Source organism: Pelophylax lessonae (genome assembly GCF_965119305.1).
Source record: "Pelophylax lessonae genome assembly, chromosome: 7".
Classification (NCBI taxonomy): domain Eukaryota; kingdom Metazoa; phylum Chordata; class Amphibia; order Anura; family Ranidae; genus Pelophylax; species Pelophylax lessonae.
Window position 1 is genome coordinate 188,303,790 of NC_138774.1, and position 20,938 is coordinate 188,324,727.

General features: G+C 44.6%; 1 protein-coding gene across 1 annotated transcript in view; it reads left to right on the plus strand.

The window, feature by feature from the left end:
* The window catches only part of GPSM1 (G protein signaling modulator 1), a 683,442-nt gene that overhangs the window by 171,509 nt on the left and 490,995 nt on the right, over positions 1-20,938 (plus strand). Inside the window, exons 5-7 of the mRNA XM_082264403.1 lie at positions 6,558-6,681; positions 9,270-9,385; positions 10,435-10,590. Of these exons, the coding sequence (XP_082120529.1) occupies positions 6,558-6,681; positions 9,270-9,385; positions 10,435-10,590 (396 nt within the window). The remainder of the gene's footprint in view (positions 1-6,557; positions 6,682-9,269; positions 9,386-10,434; positions 10,591-20,938) is intronic.

Below are 20,938 nucleotides of genomic sequence, written 5' to 3' on the forward strand. Positions count from 1 at the left end.
GGGGTTTTTTGGACTTTAACTGCTTGCTACCAAACTGAGTTGGGAATGCCGATAGCAGGGGGGTATTGGACCAGTGGGACAGCCCCCTACAGGTGTGTCTATGTAAATTACTTTATTTTTAACAAGTCTTATGCCTAGCTTGCTCCTGTGGATAAGAGGTCAATACCCATTGGTGAAGACTGTATGAGTGGGCGGCAACTGTCAGAGGACTCAGAGAAAGGAATTTTACGGTAAGATTTTACAAAAATTCAGTTTTCTCTTTCATTCACTGATGGACACAGCTTCAGATCTTCATAACCATTGGGTTATACTGCCCCCTACAGGAGTAGGACACTAGGCAGAAAAAAAGTCTGGCTTCACCCATGGGCAGTCCCAGGGGGTATACTCCCTCTCTCTGCTATAAGCACTCAGTTTTTTTCGGCCTAGTAAGGAGTATGGACCTAATTCCCTGCTGGGATTTTTGGTCCTGGCAATTTTTTCTTTTTAGAAAGAAATTTTTTTCTCCTGGATTTTTCCTGTAAGATCTACAATCAACTGCCGGACTGGGCAACGGGCTGGGTGATCTAAATCCAGTGGTCACCGCAGTCTGGCCAGCGAGCGCACGCAGACCTCAGCTCCACTCTAGGTCGGCCGCGACATAGCTCCACTGGACGGGGGCTGGCCTGCAAGTTAAATGCCTTGCGAGGTCCCATAGTCGCAGTGTTTCTCCTGGCCGACAGCCCCCATTTCGATGGCGAGGGGTTCTGTCTGGAGCGGTCCCCGTCTGGTTCCTGGTATGGTGAGTAGCTGTCCCCCTTCTCCCCCTAAAGGGTTTTGTGGTAGACACGGTCCCCACCTTGGGACAGTTGGACCCCTGGATCCCCTCCTCCCTGTCAGGCACCCCCCCTTGTCATCTGTCCCCCATCCTTCCCTCTCCCCTCCCCCTCTGCATATGTTGGGGCTGTGTGGGTGGTCTAATAAGCTATGCTGGCGATGAGGGCCGGGGGGGAGGGGGGATGTGTGGGGAGACCGGAAGATTGACTGTCTGGCCTGCCTGGGTCTGTCATTGAGTCTGGGTTCCATCCTGGGTTCCTGTAAGCTTCGTGGTGCCACCATTTTGTTGTAGCCTGTTTGTTTCCGTACACGGCGGCCATGTTTGTGTAGTTGGGTGGCCATTTTTCAGAGTTTTTCCATTGAAAATAGCGGCAGCCGTGACAGTGGAGTCCTGTGGATGGCGATTTCAGTAGTGGTGGGAGCCCCTCCTCATCCTCTGGTGCTGACTCCTGGATCCTTTTACTTCCTGATCGCCGCCCGTAGAGTGCAGATTATCCTGGTGGCTGCAGGTGCCTTTTTCTGCTGTGTGGTGAGTCTAGTGGGGTTCTCTCCCTCTCTGCTGAGGATCGCCTGGTGCTTGTGCCTGGTGGTGCTCCCTGCGCGGTTAGGGTTTGTCCCTTGCAGTGTTTTACACTTTTGTGGGGTCCCCCGGTGACTCAAGGAGTCTTTGGAGCACATCTCCCCACCTGATCCCCTCTCTGAGGCTGTGGGGTCCCAACCATCCCTCGATGCACTGTTGGTGGTCCTGGAGTCCTTTGTGTCCCGGGTGGAGGTGGTTTTCGGGCGATGGGCTAGCAAAAAGCGCCCCCGCCTTCCCCTGTCTCATCTGTCTCATCAGATCCTGAATCTGATTCAGCCGTTGCGGACCTGGGTCACCCTGCTTGGCCTCAACCACGTGCCCGGAATCTTCTGATAGTGAGAATGATTCCTCCACATCTGCAACCACGCACGAAAAGGCACTGGTGGAAGCACTGATTGTAACTGTGTGTGAGACCTTGAAGATGGAGGATGCAGGTGCGAAGGAGGCGGAGGTTCCCTTTTGGCACTTACATCCAGAGCGGCACAGGTGTTTCCTTTCCCCACCTATTTTGACAGAATTGCAGCTAAAGAATGGGTACAACCAAAGCCTCCCCGTGGGGTCCCTAAGCGCTTTATTAGGCGTTACCCTTATGAGGAGTCCCTTCTTAAGAAGTGGATTGTTCCACCGGTGGTGGACCCTCTGGTTTCCAGATTGAATAAGGTTTGAAGAGTCCCCGACCTTTAGGGATCCGCCTGACAGGAAGGCAGAGGCTGTGGCCTGCAATATGTACACTCTGGCTGGTTTGGCACTGAGGCCGGTATTCACCATTGCCCTGGTGTTGCAAACTCTGACCGAGTGGGCTAAGCTTTTACGCCGTGACCTGGAGGGAGAACAGCTCCCCCCCTGCCTTTGCTGAGCTGGTGGACCAGCTGGTCTAGGGGCTGCAGTTTATCTGTCATACCTCTTTGGATGTGGCTCCTCTAGTGGCTCGGCTCTCTGTTTTGGCAGTGGTCCTTCAGCGTGTCTTTTGGCTCAAATGCTGGTCTTTGCACCAGACTTCTAAAAAACCTTGACTGATCTTCCCTTTCAAGGGGATCGCCTGTTATGAGCCACCCTGGATGACATCATAAAAGATCTCACAAGGGGAAGAGTGTTTTATAACCTCGTTGTAGAAGTGGACCTTCCTTCTTGGCTCATAAGAAGTTTTTTCATCCCTCAGGGTTGACTCACAAGGGCTCAAGGCCTTTCAGGGCCTCCTCTGGTGGATCCAAACGAACCTGGTCTGGCAAGCCGGCTGCTTCAGCATGAAGGTGTGCCTCACCCGTATTGGGGGTGGGGGACAGTTTTCCTTGGTTTCCAGACCCGTGGACTTCCCTGGTGCAAGACAAGTGGGTTCACAAAGTCATTCGGCCTGGCTACAAGATCGAGTTTCACTCTGGTCCCCCAGCAAGGTTCTTTCCTTCCAGCTTGTGCCTGTCCGTAGGCCTGTTACATCAAGGGGTGATTGTCCCAGTTCCAACTTCAGAACGTTTTCAGGGTTTTCACTCAAGCCTGTTTACAGTTCCCAGGAAGGAAGGCAAAGTGCGTCCAATCCTGGACCTTAGGGCTCTGAACTGCTTTGTGCGGGTGCTTAAATTCAGAACGAAGTCCATTCGCATGGTGGTGGCATCCCTGCATCAGGGGGAATTCCTCGCCTCTATTGACATCAATGATGCTTACTTTCACATTCCAATATGTGTAAGTCATCAGCGCTTCTTCTACTTTGCTGTGGGACAGGAGCATTATCAGTTTGTGGCGTTACCCTTTGGTCTCGCTTCTGCTCCTCGGGTCTTCGCAAAAGTGTTAGCCTTCCTACTCCAATAGGGGATCGCGGTACTGGGCTACTCTGATGATCTCCTTCTGAGAGCGGAGTCTCCTTCTGCTCTGGAGGAAAACCTGTTCACAACATGAACACTGTGGGAGTTTGGCTGGATGCTGAATTTTCAGAAGTCTGCTCTGGTTCCGTCCACAAAGCTGGACTATCTGGGGCTGACTCTGGACTCTGCCTTAGCCAGAGTGCTCCTTCCTCTGGACAAACTCCAGAAATTGCAGGATGCAATTTGTCTCCTGCTGTCCAACAAATGGTCATCCCTCTGGACTTGCATGTGGATGCTGGGCCTGATGGTGTCCACCTTCGAGGCTGTTCCGTTTTGCACATTTCTATACAAGGTCCCTGCAAAGAGAGATTCTGACCAAATGGGACAAGACTCCGCAGTCTCTGGACAATCCGATCCGGCTGGGTCGGGGAACAAAGGAGTCCCTGATATGGTGACTTCATTCTCCGGCTGGGCAAGTCCTTCCTCCCCCTTGTACTGGACAGTGGTCACCACAGATGCCAGCCTGTCCTTCTGGGGAGGCATCCTCAGCAAGCATTTGCTCAAGGGATCTGGACGCCAACTAACGATCAATGTCTTGAAACTCCAAGCGATCAGACTGTGTCTGGACCATTGGACGGATCGTCTTCAGGGTTATCCAGTGTGCATTCAATCGGACAATGCCACGGCTGTGGCTTATGTCAATCCCCAAGGGGGCACTAGAAGTGTCCTGGCGACTCTGGAGGTAGCCAAGATTTAAAGATGGGTAGAACGGTTCGTTACAGCGCTCTCGGCCGTACACATTCCTGGGCTGAAAAACTGGCGGGCGGATTACTTCAATCGGCAGGCGTTGGACCAAGGGGAGTGGTCCCTTCATCCAGAGGTGTTTCATCAGTTGTGTCTCTGGTGGAGCACCCCCGAGGTGGATCTTTTGGGGTCATGGCTCAAGAGAATGGAGCAGAGGTTTGTGGCTCGGTCAAAGGATCCTCTGGCAGACGCGCTGGTGGCCCCGTGGGGTCAGTATTGTCTGATTTACGCCTTCTCTCCTATCAAGCTTCTGCGAAAACTTCTACGCAGGATCAAGGCAGAAGGGATTCCGGTCATCTTAGTGGCTCCAGAATGGCCTCGCCCGGCTTGGTACACCGATCTAGTGCGGCTGGTCGCCAACGTTCCCTGGAAGCTACCTCTCAGGAGGATCTGCTGTCCCAAGGACCGATCTTCCATCCTGCTTTACAGTCGCTGGCTTTGACGGTTTGGCTGTTAAACGCCAGGTGCTGAAGGATAGAGGTTTATCTGAGTCAGTGATTCCTACACTTTTTTAAAAGCTAGGAAATCTATTTTTAGGAGGATCTACTACCGTACGTGGAAGACATACATTGCTTGGTGTGAGTGTCTTGGGGTTCATCCTCGCTTAATGGGAGGTTGAACAGAAATTGGCCTTGAGTACCATCAAGGGCCAGGTGTCAGCTTTGGCAGTCTTCTTCCAATGACCTTTGGCCACTCACTCCCTGGTGTGTACCTTTCTTTAGGGTGTCCGACATTTGGTTCCTCCAGTGCGGGCTTCGATGGCCTTGGGACCTCAATTTGGTGCTTTCGGACCTCCAGAAGCTAGATTCCCCTACTTATGCTGTTCCAGAAGGTGGCCATCATCTCTGCGCACAGGGTGTCGGAACTGGTGGCATTATCCTGTCGTTCACCTTACCTGGTGGTTCACAGAGATCAGGTGGTTCTTCGCCCCGTCCGTCTTTCCTTCCAAAGGTTGTCTCTGATTTTCATTTGAATAATGACATTGTGTTGCCTTCTCTGTGTCTCAGGCCAAAACATTATAAGGAAATTGCCTTGCATGCCTTGGATGTGGTCCAGGCAATTAGGGTGTACCTGGCAGCTACAGAGTTTTTCAGGAAGTCAGACTCTCTCTTTTTGCCCACGGATGGGCTTCGTAAAAGGTTTTCCTATTCCTCTGCGACCATTTCCAGATGGATCAGACAGACAGTGATTCAGGCCTATTCCATCAAGGGTCAGGTTCCTCCTTTCTCTGTTAAGGCACACTCTACTCGGGCGCTTAGTGCCTCCTGGGCTTTCTGTCATCAGGCATCAGTTACACAGGTTTGCAAGGTGGCCACTTGATCGTCGGTGCACACTTTCATAATGTGGATGTGTTGGCATCTGCGGATGCTTCTTTTGGCTGCAAGGATTTGCAGGCTGCTGTTGTGAGGACCTGATCCTCTTCGAGGGTGTATTGTTTTTTTTCAGGTGGGCTCCAGTTGTTTTGGTTGAGCTCCTGTTGCCTGGTTTGGGTACTGTTTAGCCTTGGGAATTTTTTTGCTGATCCCACCCCTCATGTTTAACACTGCTTTCGGACGTTTCAACGATTGAGGATCTGAAGCTGTGTTTCGTCAATGAACGAAAGAGAAAATGGGATTTTTGACTTACCGTAAAATCAATTTCTCTGATGTTCATTGACGGACACAGCACCCACCCCTCTGTGGAGTTGTGATTCTTCTGACAATGCTTGTAATTAAACTGAGTGCCTATAGCAGAGAGAGGGAGTGTACCCCCTGGGACTACCCATGGGCATAGCCACACTTTTTTCTGCCTAGTGTCCTACTCCTGTAGGGGGCAGTATAACCCAACAGTTATGAAGATCTGAAGCTGTGTCTGTCAATGGACATCAAAGAAATGGATTTTACAGTAAGTCAAAAATCCTATTATTTTTACCACCACAGAAAAGGTTACACCAAGCACCATGGATGTTTGTCATTTCTCTGGGTGTGTAGTTGAGCTGTAATATCTTCTGAGCCGTCTGCTGTCAAGTTGTAGTAAGCAGTGCAGTAGCGACTAAGAAACAAATGCACTTGCTCTGATAATATATCATCACTTAGCATAACACCAGAACCTTAGTGGGGGCATCTTGGTTTTCTTTAGGTTAAGTTTCCCTGCACCCCATGAATAAGTTTGTTCAAATTATTTAAAGCATTAAAATATTATAAAATGCATATCTGCTATAAACAGCTATCTTGATATTACTGGTTGCAAACCATTTATTAGTGCCAAGTAGACAGATATCTGCTGATTAAGCAACTATGCTCTGCTTTTGCTGGGGTTCTTGATGGTTATCAGAGGGCATTTACCAAACTCTAGATTCTTTCTTATCTGTATAGAAATCGTTATGGCAAGTATTTGACATACTGCCCAAATTAGATACACATCTTTGTACTGTAAACATGCAGTACTGGTGTATTTTCAGAAAAGCTTTTGTGAAATAATGTTTTTGAAGTTAGTTATTGCATTAGCCTTATATTCTTACTGCTACACTGTAATTATGTTTCATTACATGAGTTCTCATGGTCCCTGGCTCTTCTGTGTCACAGGAGGAACTTGGAACTGGTTAAACAGCTGGGTGACAGGGCAGCTCAAGGTCGTGCTTATGGAAATCTTGGAAACACACACTACCTCTTAGGCAACTTTAACGAGGCCATCGCTTTCCACAAAGAGGTGAATCACTATGATGCACTGTACATCTGATGTACTTGCACTTCTATGAACTCATTGTTTTTTTGTCTTGCAAGATTAACTTCCTTTGGATGGAAAGGGGATGTGGGAGCATACATAAGCCAATTCTATCTTCTTTACCTCACAAAAACTTTTGTTGTTCTAATTTATTATAAAATTCAGTATCTCAGAAAATTAGAATATCACATTAAATCAATTAAAAAAAAAAAAAGGATTTTTAATACAGAAATGTTGGCTTATTGAAAAAACCGTATAGTATGCATTTAATACTTGGTTGGGGCTCCTTTTACATGAATTACCGCATCAATGTGGCGCAGCATGGAGGCGATCAGCCTGTGGCGCTGCTGAGGTGTTATGGAAGCCCAGGTTGCTTTGATAGTGGCCTTCTGCTTGTCTGCATTGTTGGTGTCTCTCATCTTCCTCTCGACAATATCCCACAGATTCTGTATATCCCACAGATTCTGTATGGGGTTGTATGGCTTTCAGTAGGGGGCGTACGTGCCACAGGGAGGGAGGAACTCGTGCCCCCATAGAGCCGCAGTGAGTGGCCAAACCGGTTGCTCTTCAGTCAGTGGGTGGGGCGGAACCTAATGCTCCGCCTACCCTCCTCCGTGCGGCCTGTGGAATACTAGCTTCTCCCCGTGGCGGGGGTCTAAGTCGAGGAGGAGGAGAGAGCGAGGAGGACCAGGGAACCCCCATCCAGGCCAGGACGATCCAACTGCAGGAGCAGGTAGGAACGATTTTAGGTTACCACAGTACCAGTAGTACCACCACTGCTATATTTGCAATTACAATTACTAATTCCATTTAAGTTTTGCAGCAAATATATGTTCAACAAATATGGAGCAGTTTGCAGTACAGTGCATGAACTTTCACTGTATGTGACCTGTTAAATGAGTTTGCATTGATTTCAGCGTGTGCAAAGTACTCCATATATGCTGAAACCAATGCAAACTCATTTAACAGTTCACATGCAGTGAAAGTTAATGCACTGTACTGCAAACTGCTCCAAGCTTTAACCACTTCTGGACTGGAATATTTTACCCCTTAATGACCAGGCCATTTTTTGCAATTCAGGACTGCATTACTTTAATGGACAATTGCGCGGTCGTATGACACTGTACCCTAAAAAAATTGTCCTTTTTTTCTCCTAGGGAGAGTAGCAGCAGTGCTGAACTTTCTCCATTTATAGACAATTTGTCTTACCGTGGACTGATGAACAGCAAGGCTTTTGGAGATACTTTTATAACCCTTTCCAGCTTTATGCAAGTCAACAATTCTTAATCATAGGTCTTCTGAGAGCTCTTTTGTGCGAGGCATCATTCACATCAGGCAATGCTTCTTGTGAAAAGCAAACCCAGAACTCAGAACTGGTGTGTGTTTTTTATAGGACAGGGCAGCTGTAACCAACACCTCCAATCTCGTCTCATTGATTGGACTCCAGTTGGCTGACATCTCACTCCAATTAGCTCTTGGAGATGTCATTAGTCTAGGGGTTCACATACTTTTTCCACCTGCACTGTGAATGTTTACATGGTGTGTTCAATAAAAACATGGCAACATTTAATTCTTTGTATGTTATTAGTTTAAGCAGACTGGGATTATCTATTGTTGTGACTTAGATGATGATGATCAGATCACATCTTATGACCAATTTGTGCAGAAATCCATATCATTCCAAAGGGTTCACACACTTTTTCTTGCAGCTGTGTGTATCTATATATATATATATATATATATATATATATATCTCAACATATCGTGCAGCTCCTACCTCTTCTTTCTACTCCACCCACACTTCTCCTGTATTGAGGTATGTGATTGGCTATACAGCTTTTCAAACTATCCAACCACTAATTTACTTGACCATCTAGTCTGCTGTTACTCCATAAGCATTTAATAGTTGTCTTATTTAACCGAAAGCCATTTGAGAAGAGTGTTATCTAGTGTCTTTATCAACCTTAAGGGTTTGTGTCAGTGGGCATTCTAGTCAAACACTGCATTCTCCATGCAGCTGATTTTGACAAGGAAAAGCTTTGTTTGACAAGTTTTCCCTGAACTACAGATGAGCAAGTACAGATAGGATACAATTTATGTGTTCATTATTTCTGGATAAAATGTTCTAACAGACAACTGTTTCTTTGTGGATTTTTGTGTCTGGAAATGCTCTTAATATTACCCACTGCTTTACAATAAAAATGAAAGTTTATTATAATGGTATTTCAAATGTCTTGCATTAGGTAGTATAATTGCATACACAATATAATTATCCCTTGTCACAAATATTGGTGCCCCATTTAGTACATCCTGAGTATATAATCAGACTTTTGAAATAGATGATACCCTTTAGAGTTGTCCGACACCAGACTGACTTCAACTATAGCATCCTGAAGCCCCCCCCCCCCCCAAATCCTATTTTGCTAAGTATTTGCCACCATCTGCCCACTTTTGATGCTGATGCTTTATGGTCTAAAAAACAGTTTTGGGCTGAATTTAGGGGATTAGAACTCATGTGCAAATTGCACTTTCTATCTGTTATATTTGCCAGTAACCCTTCCTGTTCTTTCTAGAGACTCGCCATTGCAAAGGAGTTTGGAGACAAAGCTGCAGAGCGTAGGGCGTACAGCAACCTGGGCAATGCCCACATCTTTCTGGGGAGGTTTGATGCCTCTGTTGACTATTACAAGTAAGTGAACCCGAGCTGTTTGATCTTAAGCTGACTACACATTATACAATTTTCTTGTTCAATTTCTTTTAGATTTACCTTCAACTATGTAGTTCAAGGGCCTTCCTGATTGCATACAAATGGAAAGTGTTTAGGTTTGACTTAATTTTATATGGTTTGGTAAATCTAAAAGAAACCATTTTTTATTATGGTTTCTCTTTTAGTAACACACTAGGGCCAATTTGGTCAGAATCCATATAACCATCCATGTTTTGAGGGAAAAGACAAAGGGCAAACATATACAAACATGTATAACCTGAGACTAAGTCATTGAAAGATGTGGAGCTCATGCGCCCTCTAGTGATCAGTAGTTTGTACTGTAAGATTTTTCTATAACATCATGAGAACGAGGTATCCAGGTCCGCCAATATTTTCTTCTTATAAAGATGCTGCTTGACGGGCTGTTATGCTGACCCTCTGGTTTCAATGTTGTCACTCAAACAAGGATGCAGATCAGAAAAGTTAGAGAAAAGTCAGAAGCCCTTATCTGAATTATTTATCTGGGTAAATGATACATAAGTATTGAAGCCAGAGAGTCCGCATGACTGGCGGACATTTAGCATTTTCATGAGAACAGGTCATCAGTGGCAGCCTATGTGTTTCTCTAGTGACATAGTCCCTCTAAAGGGAATATTTGATGTAAAATATCTGTCTTACCAGTTCCTGCTTTAATGCTTTCTCATTAATACTGTTATTTGCCCTATTGTATAGTATAAAATACATCTGAATGACAAAAGGATAGGGGCATTTGCTCTTTCCACATAATTTTGTGAAAGGTGAATGGAATAAATAAGGGGAAACACAATGTAGGAAATTTTATCAAAATTCCCCTCAATTAATTTAATGACAAATAAGGGTTAAGTAGGCAGCTGTGAAGATACTAGTGATGCTGAATGTGGTCATATAATAATACAAAGAAGTGCTGCTTGTTATTTTTTTCCTGTTTTTCCAGAATTTGGTAGAAGGAGCATAACCTTATCTTACTGATATGTGCCTTTCTCATTCCTCAGGAAGACTTTGCAGCTCTCTAGACAGCTGAAAGACCAGGCAGTAGAGGCTCAGGCCTGTTATAGCCTGGGGAACACGTATACTTTGCTCCAGGACTATGAACGAGCCATAGAATACCACCTGAAACACCTCTCCATAGCTCAGGAGCTTGGTGACCGGTAAGAGACTGTTACATAGTTACATAGTTAATGAGGTTGAAAAAAGACACCAGTCCATCTAGTTCAACCTATGATGAGTGTGTGTATAAGTGTTTATTTCAATAGTACATCGTATACCCCTGTATGTTGTGGCCGTTAAGGTGCCCATTTAATAGTTTTTTGAAACTATCGATGCTCCCCACTGACACCACTGCTTGTAGAAGAGAATTCAACACCCTTACGGCTCTAACGGTATAGAACCCTTCACGCAATTTAAGGTTAAACCGATTTTCTTCTAATTTTAGCAAATGGCCGCGAGTCCTTTTATATTCCCTTTCACTGAATAGTTTTTCATATGCTAGGGTTGCCAGTACGGTATTTGTTCATTGATATCACATCCCCTCTCGAGCCTCTCTTCTCCAGAGAGAATAAGTTCAATGCTTGTAGTCTTTCCTCATAGCTGAGGTCCTCCAGTCCCTTTATTAGCTTTGTTGCCCTTCTCTGGACTCTCTCCAGCTCTAGCACATTCTTCCTGAGGACTGGTGCCCAGAACTGGTGGCATACTCAAGATGCGGCCGGACCAGAGTCTTGTAGAGTGAGAGAATTATCATTTTATCTCTGGAGTAAATCCCCAATATTCTGTTGGCTTTGCTTGCAGCAGCTTGACATTGCATGCCATTGCTGAGCTGGTCCTCTAATAGGACCCCCAGGCCCTTTTCCATCTTAGATTCTCCCAAAGGCTCTCCCCCTAGTGAGTAACTTGCGTTCATATTTCTGGCAACCAAATCCATTACCTTACATTTTTCAACATTAAACCTCATTTGCCATGTAGATGCCCACCCCATTATTTTGTTTAGATCTTCTACATCCTGCGTAGAAGTTATTGCCCTGCTTAATTTAGCATCGTCCACAAATACGGAGATTGAGCTGTTTATCCCATCCTCTAGGTCGTTTATTAATAAATAAATAGGATTGGTCCCAGGGCAGATCCTTGGGGGACCCCACTTTCCATCCCAGAACATTCTGAGTACTCCCCATTTATCAGCACTCTTTGGACTCACCCCTGAAGCCAGTTTTTAAGCCATGTACTCACTCTATGGTCCATGTACATAGAGTGCGGGATGGGACTGTACTTTTCCTATATCCTATTTTAGCTACTTATGTGTAAGCTGTACTTGATTTTTAACTCATTGAAATGTTATAATTTATTAAAAATCATCTAACAGGAATATTGAAAGTAAACATGCACAGCTTTCAAATGGAGTAACTGCTCTCTCCCCAGTCCTTCCCCCAGTTTCCAATAAAGCCACCTTACTGTCCTGAAGGCTTGATCATCAGTAGGGATGCAGCATCGCAATGCAATCTTAAACAAAACATTCTCACCTTCTGCATGATGAATATCTCATTCCGCACCGCATGCTTCCAGCTTCTCTCTGTAGTGAATCAGAAATCAGAAGCATGCATTAAAGCAGAGCTCCACCCAAAAGGGCAAGCTCTGCTTATTTGTTTCCTCCCCCCTCCGCTGGCACATTTGGCACCTTTCAGGGGGGGGGGGGGAGCGCGGGTACCTGTTTTTTTTTTTTTCGTTTGCCCCCCCTCCTTTTTTCCCCGCCGCTGTTCCATTCACAAAGCGCAGCACGTTTCGAGCATGTGCAGTAGGGAACTGGCTGTGAAGCCCCAAGGCTTTACTGCCGGTTTCCCTTACAAGGAATGGCAGCGGCAGCACCCGAGAGCCAATTGAAAAATCAGATGGGGTGCTCACATCATGGAATCCCTGGACAGGTAAGTGTTCTAATATTTAAAGTTAGCAGCTACAGTATTTGGTGGGGGGGGGGGGGGGGGGGCTGGAGCTCCATTTTAATGTCTGATTTTGCATGTCCTGCTCCACATTGCATGAGAGAAGATGCTTGCCACAGACTTTAACCACTTGCCGACCGCTCACATTGACACTACTGCGGCAAAGTGGCACGATCCCGTCCAGCGATGTAGACCTACTTCGGGCGCGATCACAGCTCCCAGAGCGCTCTACCGCGCGCCGCGGGAGCCGATTCTGGTCGGATTCGGTAGGGAACCGATCAGTCACCAGATACAGACCAATGATTTTTGGTCTGGATCTGGTGATCGTTTCCAGCCAATGGTAACCTCTCCCCTGTCTGTGTAATGTAAACACAGGCAGGGGAAGTGATGTCACTGTCCCTTCTGGAGCCCTTTCGGTTCCAGGAGAAGACTGAGAGACGTCAAAAACATGAGTTCCACCAAGCAGCACATTGACACACTTCACATAGGCACATTTAACCCCTTGATCACCCCCTGATCACCCCCAAACCCCTCACAGTGAACACTATATACAGTGGTATACAGATTTTTTACTGATCACTGTATAAGTGTCACTTGTGAGCAGGGCTGCTGTTAGAAATCGCGGGGCCCCATACAGACTACCTGGCAGGGCCCCCCCCCCCCCCCAAAGAAAATATTAAAGATATATTTAGCTAAAATTACAACAAAATCACTATTAGCAGACAAAAATATAACATAACTCACATAATTCCTGCTAAATCTAAAAAAAAAAACAACGATGTTAAATAAAAAAGAAGATGATATTAGAAAAATATACAGGCTGGGCAGTTGGAGCTCAGTGATCAGGGAGACAGAGAGAAAGAAACAAAGTTACAATTTACAAATAAACTCCTGAGCAGAGATAAGTGCTGGGAGGGGGGGCCCACACAAGGGAGGGGGATTAGTGAGGGACAACGGTCTCTTTCTCAACAGATAAAAGCTGATAGCAGGTAGAGGGACAGATCAGATTCAGGTGCTGGAGGAAGATTTCTGTATTTGTTGTCCATCACTAATCCCCCTCTCTGTGTGGGCCCCCCTGTGTGCTCGGGCCCCCTACAAGAGGGCTGGTAGTCCCCCCCCTCACAGCGGCCCTGCTTGTGAGCCTAATTTGCGCTTGCGCTAGGCCCAAATAGGGTTAGGGCATCCGCCACCTATCCCCTAATAAAGTTTTAACCCCTCGATCACCCCCAGTTAACCCCTTCACTCCCTATCACTCTGTGCACTAAATACAGTATATAGGTAAATACTGATCACTGTATTAGTGTCACTTGTGACCCTAATTTGCGCTTGCGCTAAGCCCAGATAGGGTTACGGCACCCGCCACCTATCCCCTAATAAAATTTTAACCCCTTGATCTCCCCCAGTTAACCCCTCCACTCCCTATCACACAGTGCACTAATATATACAGTATATCAGATAACTACTGATCACTGTATTAGTGTCACTTGTGAACCTAATTTTGTGGGTCACATATTGTGTGGAGCACAATATTCAGCACTTTAATTATAAGTGGACTATTCACCTTTTTTGGACTGCACCTTATTTAAAAAAAAAAATATATATTTTTTTTGCACATCTTGTCACTTTATATTTATTGCATATATGTTTGGATTTAAATCATATATGAGACACGTTATTAGTATATATCTGTATGAATTTATGAGCATATAATTTTTTCAGCACTAAAGCACTTTTATACCAACATCTTAGAGGATTATAGTGCACTTTATATTTATATTTTATTTACCTGGTAGCGCTGTTTTAATATTGCAATCTAGGTTTAGGCCACCCGCCATCTATCCCCTATAAAGGTTTAACCCCTTGATCTCCCCCAGTTAACCCCTTCACTCCCTATCACACCGTGCACTAATATATACAGTATATCAGATAACTACTGATCACTGTATTTAGTGTCACTTGTGACCCTAGTTTGCACTTGCGCTAAGCCCAAATAGGTTTAGGCCACCCGCCATCTATCCCCTATAAAGGTTTAACCCCTTGATCTAACACACATACACACACACACCTCCATTACTAGTATAGTGTTTGAACAGATCAATATCTGATCTGATCAGAACTATACTAGCATCCCCATAATTTAGTGTTCCCAAAACGCAGTGTTTGCACAATCAGCACTGATTCCTGCTAGCACCTGCGTTTAGCCCCCCTGCCCAGCCCACCTTACCTAGGCAAGTGTAGTAATCAATAGATTACTGTCACTTCCAAAAAACTTAAATCACACAAAACCGCTGCGTTAGCAGAGTTAGGCCTGATCTCTGGTAGTACTAGCAGTTTTTTTTTGTAGCCACCAAATAGTCCTCGACAATCAGGTGCTTTTATTACCTAGTAGTCACACTACTGTACCGGTAAATTTAGTTACTAAAATGACCAAACGTTGGTACAGTGGTGAAGAGGTCTACAGTATACTGGCCATGTCAGATGAGAGCGATGGGGAAGCCTCACTGGCAGAATCAGGATCAGTATACGAACCCGATGACAGCAGCGGCTCCCTGACAGATAGCTCCGGCGACAGAGGGGTCCCTGTTAAGGTCAGGCGTACCCGACCCCATTCTGGAGTTGCTGAGTTGCAAGAACCGGGAGTTTCTCGTATGCAGCAGAGTGCCAGTACTAGTGCCGCTCACACTTCTCGTGATCTGGCAAGCACGAGCGGCCTAGTACACCCTGGACCTACAACCAGCACTGCAGTATCACTTGGTGACGTGGCGAGTCCCCTAAGTGCAGTTGAAGCTGGTGCGGTGGCTAGCACGAGTAGTGGCCTGCAGCCACCGCGTATCCGAAGACAGGCCCGTAGAGCCCATAGTGTCCTCCCTGAAGCGCTGGCATATCCTAATTGGCAGCCCACAGATTCCACAGCACCAGTACTTCCCCCCATTCACTGCCCAACCCGGAATCCAAGTGGAAACATCTGGTTTTAATCTCATTAACTTTTTTGAGCTGTTTTTCACTGAAGATCTTTTCGGATCTATTGTGGACCAATCAAATTTATACGCTCAACAATTCATCCTCGACAACCCAAATTCACCCCTTGCCAGACCATTCGCCCGGAATCCTATTCTGATTCCCGAGTTTAAAACCTTCTGGGCCTTTCCTTCAACACGGGCATTACAAAAAAGAATGAATTGCGGTTATATTGGTCCACTGACCCAATTCATCAAATGCACGTGTTCTCTGCTGCTATGTCCAAGGCTCGATACGAACAAATATTTTGGTTCATGCATTTCAGCGACAATGAACTCTGTCGTCCTCGGGGAGACCCTGAATGTGATCGGCTCCACAAAATTCGGCCCCTCGTAGACCACTTCAATCAGCGGTTCGCAGCCTTGTTTACCCCCGAACAGGATGTCTGCGTTGACGAGTCCCTGATTAAGTTTACTGGCCGCCTTGCTTTTAAACAGTATCTCCCCAGCAAGCATGCCAGATAGGGGGTCAAGTTGTATAAGCTGTGTGACAGGGCCACAGGCTATACAGTTAATTTCTGTGTCTACGAGGGAAAAGATAGCACTGTGGAGCCCCCCGACTACCCAGACTAGATAGGGAGCAGCGGCAAGATAGTTTGGGACTTGGTGTCACCCTTATTCGGAAAGGGGTACCACTTGTACGTGGACAATTTCTATTCAAGCGTGCCACTTTTTAGACACCTCTTTCAATTGCAAATTGGCACTTGTGGCACCGTGCGATCTAATCGCCGGGGCTTCCCCCAACCGCTAGTAAATGCCCCACTGAGCTCAGGGGAGAGAGCTTGCTTGAGGTGCGATGAATTGCTTGCAGTGAAGTGGAGGGACAAATGGAACGTTTTCGTTCTGTCCTCCATTCACCCAGACACGGCAGTCGAAATTACTACGGTCACCGGTGTTGTTGTTGAGAAGCCCCTCTGTGTCCACGATTAAAACCGTAAAATGGGAGGGGTGGACTTCAACGACCAGATGATGGGACCGTACTTAATTGCCCGTAAGGCCAGATGCTGGTACAAAAAGTGTCTGTATACCTATTTCAATTGGCTATTTACAACGCTTTTGTCTTATACAAAGCGTCTGCCGGAACATTATCCTTCTTTCAATTCCAAGAAGAGATAATCAGAGCCCTTCTGTATCCATGCATGTGAGGTATCGCCGCGAACGACAGGTCGAGTGCAGTAATTCCTGCAGTAGACCTCCTCTGTAAGTCCAAAGTGGTAACCTGTAAAGACTTTTAAAGGCTTTTAAAACCGTACGTAGTTTGTTGCCGCTGCACGGGCGTGCGCAATTTTTAAAGCATGTCATGTTTGGTGTCTATGTACTCGGCATAAGATCATATTTTAAATTTTACCAAACAATTAGGAATTATATAGTGTATTTCTGCATTAAATATAAAAAAAGTGTTTTTTTTTTTTTAAAGCAAAAATTGCGTTTGGAAAATGAGTGCGCAAATACCATGTGACAAAAAAATTGCAACATCCACCATTTTGTTCTGTAGGGCCTGTTTGGGGGTTCAAAGTAATTTTCTTGTAAAAAAAAAATATATATATTTTTTCATGTAAACAAAAAGTCACAGAAAAGGCTTGGTTTTCAAGTGGTTAGAAGAGTGGGTGATGTGTTGCTAAGATTGAGCATAAGACTGTTCAAACACCCCCAAATGACCCCTTTTTGGAAAGTAGACACCCAAAGCTATTTGCTGAGAGGCATATTGAGTCCATGGAGTATTTTACATTTTGCCCTATGTTTCAGGAAAATGACAATTTGTTTTTTTTTTTAGACAAAGTTGTCACTAAATAATATATTTCTCACGCATGCCATGGGTATATGTGAAATGATACCCCAAAATACATTCTGCTACTTCTCCTGAGTACAGGGATTCCCCATGTGTGAGACCTTTTGGCAGTCTAGCCGCGTACAGGACCCCGAAAATCAATCCCCATCTTCAAGTTTTCTAATGGTGTAAATTGCTTATTTTACCTCTGCAATACCTGTCACAGTTTCAGAGGCCCTGACATTTCAAGATGGCACAAACCCCTCCCAAATGACCCCATTTTGCAAAGTAGACACTCCAAGCTAGAGGCATGATGAGTCCATGGAATAGTTTATATTTTGCCACAAGTTTCGGGAAAATTATTATTATTTTTTTTTTTTTTACACAAAGTTGTCAGTAAATGATATAATGCTCACACATGCCATGGGTATATGTGAAATCACAACCCAAAATACATTCTGCTGCTTCTCCTGAGTACAGGGATACCCCATGTGTGAGACTTTTTGGCAGTCTAGCCGCGTACAGGACCCGGAAAAACCAATCCCCACCTTCAGGCTTTCTAGGGGCGTAAATTGTTGATCTCACTCCTTACTACCTATCACACTTTTGAAGGCCATGAAATGCCAAGATGGCACAAAACCCCCCTAAATGACCCCATTTTGCAAAGTAGACACTCCAATCTATTTGCTGAGAGGCATGGTGAGTATTTTGCATCTCTCATTTTTTTGGAAAACGAAGAAAGAACAGGAAAATGCATTTCATTTTTTTCTCTTTTTTCAATTTCAAAAACTTTGTGACAAAAAGTGAGATCTGCAAAACACTCAACATGCCTCTCTGCAAATAGCTTATGGTGTCTATTTTCTGAAAAGGGGTCATTTGGCGGGGGGTTGTGCTGTCTTGGCTTTTCATGGCCTCCGAAACTGTGATAGGTAGTCAGGAGTGAAATCAACAATTTACGCCCTTGGAAAGCCTGAAAGTGGTGATTGATTTTCGGGGTCCTGTACTCGGCTAGACTGCAAAAAAGTCACACATGGAGTATCCCTGTACTCAGGAGAAGCAGCAGAATATATTTTGGGGTGTCATTTCACATATACCCATGGCATGTGTGAGAAATATATCATTTAGTGACAACTTTGTGTAAAAAAAAAAAATAATAATATATTTCCCAGAACTTGTGGCAAAATATAAAATATTCCATGGACTCACCATGCCTCTCAGCAAATAGCTTGGGGTGTCTACTTTGCAAAATGGGGTAATTTGGGGGGGTTTTGTGCTATCTTGAAATTTCAGGGCCTCCGAAACTGTGATGGGTAGTGAGGAGTAAAATCAAAAATTTACGCCATTAGAAAACCTAAAGATGGTGATTGATTTTCGGGGTCCCGTACACAGCTAGGCTCCCAAAAAGTCTCTTACATGGGGTATCCCCATACTCAGGAGAAGCGGCAAAATGTATTTTGGGGTGTCATTCCACATATACCCATGTCATGTGTGAGAAATTTATCTTTTAGTGAGAACTTTGTGTTAAAAAAAATTGTAATTTTCCCGACACTTGTGGCAAAATATAAAATATTCCATGGACTCACCATGCCTCTCAGCAAACAGCTTGGGGTGTCTACTTTCCAAAATGGGGTCATTTGGGGGGGGGGGGGTTTGGGGTATCTTGACATTTCACGGCCTCCTAAACCGTTATAGGTAGTGAGAAAATGCAATGAAAAATGTACGCCCTTTGAAATTCTGATGGTGGGGATTGGTTTTTGAGGTCCCGTACACAGATAAGCTCCCAAAAAGTCTCACATATGTGGTATCCCTGTACTCAGGAGAAGCAGCAGAATATATTTTGGGGTGTAATTACACATATACCCATGGCATGTGTGAGCAATATATCATTTCAATAACAACTTTGTGTAAAAAAAAAAAATTATTTTTTTTGTTTAGTCATTTTTCAAACACCTGTGACAAAAAAATGAAATATTTAATGAGCTCAACATGCCTCTCAGAACATTCCTTAGGATGTCTACTTTTGACTTGATCAAATACCACCAAAAGAAAGCTCTGTTTGTGGGAAAAAAAGGACGTAAATTTCGTTTGGGTACCACATAGCATGACCGCACAATTGTCCGTTAAATTCGCACAGTGCCGAAGCGCAAAAAGTGGCCCAGACGTAAGACAGCAAAATCCTCCGGTGGTAAAGTGGTTAACCAAAACATTTTTTGTTATTGTTGGTTATGGTCTGGTAAGTTTTTATTTGTGGTTTGTGTCTCCACTGGTGAGATTTATCTAATGTGATAATAAACACACACTGTTTAATTTAGGTTATCTCTTCTCTTTCTGTATGTGGATGATGGCACTGTAATTATTTTAATTTAAAAAAAAACATCAAAGTACCTTTCCTAATCGATATACAGCTGTCATATGACCCAGCTTTTTCCCTGCCTGTCTGCAGGGCAACAGTGGCATGAAGAGCTTCTTTTCCTCTGCTGCTGGTCACGTTTTAAAAAAAAACCAAAAAAAACCCCAAAAAAAAACACCCTTTCCAATATAGAGTTAAAATAAATAATTAATTCAGTAAAACTGTGGATTGAGAGTAAGGGTCTTTCACACGGAGCGCACCCTTTTTTGATCCGCTCCGGTACTTTTTTTTTTTTTACGGACATGGATGACACTTGTGTCATCCGGTTCGTATGTCCGTTTATCATCCCATCCATTTGCAGATGATAAACAGAGATAATGTATGTCAATGGGATTCCGGATGACAGCGGATGACACCGCTGACATCCGTTTTTGCGTCCATTCAGTTTTTTTAAACGGAAGAAAAATAGGGTTCTCTTCCATACCAAAAAAGGGAACTGATAGGAAAGGACGCAAATCGGATGTCAGCGGATGGTCATCGGCTAACATCCGCAATCCCTTTGACATGCATTATGTCCGTTTTTCATCCACAAAAAAATGGGATAAAAAACTGACATATGGACCGCCCGTGTGAAAGGACCCTTACTTGGTTTGAGAGCGTTTTGCAAGACTAGCAAAAATCTTTTTATAAACTTTGACTTGATAAACAAGCGATGTCTTGATATACAAGTAGTGTTGTGTTGCAACTGAGAGAAGAGAGGTGCCTCCAAGTGTAGCAATATGGTTACATTTAATGAGGATTAAACATCCAGGCAACTTACATGGTTGATGATTAAAACAGTCACATCTAAGTATTCAGGCATCAAGGGTAAAGCTGTCCACATAGATCATCCTCCGCACCACCATCTACGTCATCCCTTCCACACTGTGCTCCATGAGCACTTTAAGCCTCGCTTTCGGATTGCTCTACTGCAGGGTAGTCTTCCTGGTCACGACTGCAGACTGAGAGTCAGCGGTGAGGAGGATGGTCTATGTTGAACCTTCATTAAATGTAACCATATTGCTACACTTAGAGGTGCCTCTCTTCTCTTTTATACTCTGAAGCTCCTGCTGGATTTTGCTTCTAATCCACTTGTAGAGGCTGCCATTTGTGGATGGACATTTTATGGTTCCACAACCTATTATATTGCTATAGTCTTTTTATATACAGTAGACTTTAAACTGAAAGACTTATGAATACATTTTTGTAGAACTAATCATCTGAGTTTCCATTATTTCTTATGGGGAAATTCGATTTGATATAAGAGTGCTTTGGATTACAAGCATGTTTCCGGAACAAATTATGCTCGCAGTCCAAGGTTTTTCTGTATATAAAAAGATTTTAAATTACCATACAAATATATATTTGAAAGGAAATGTTATTTTTTTGCCATAGCAG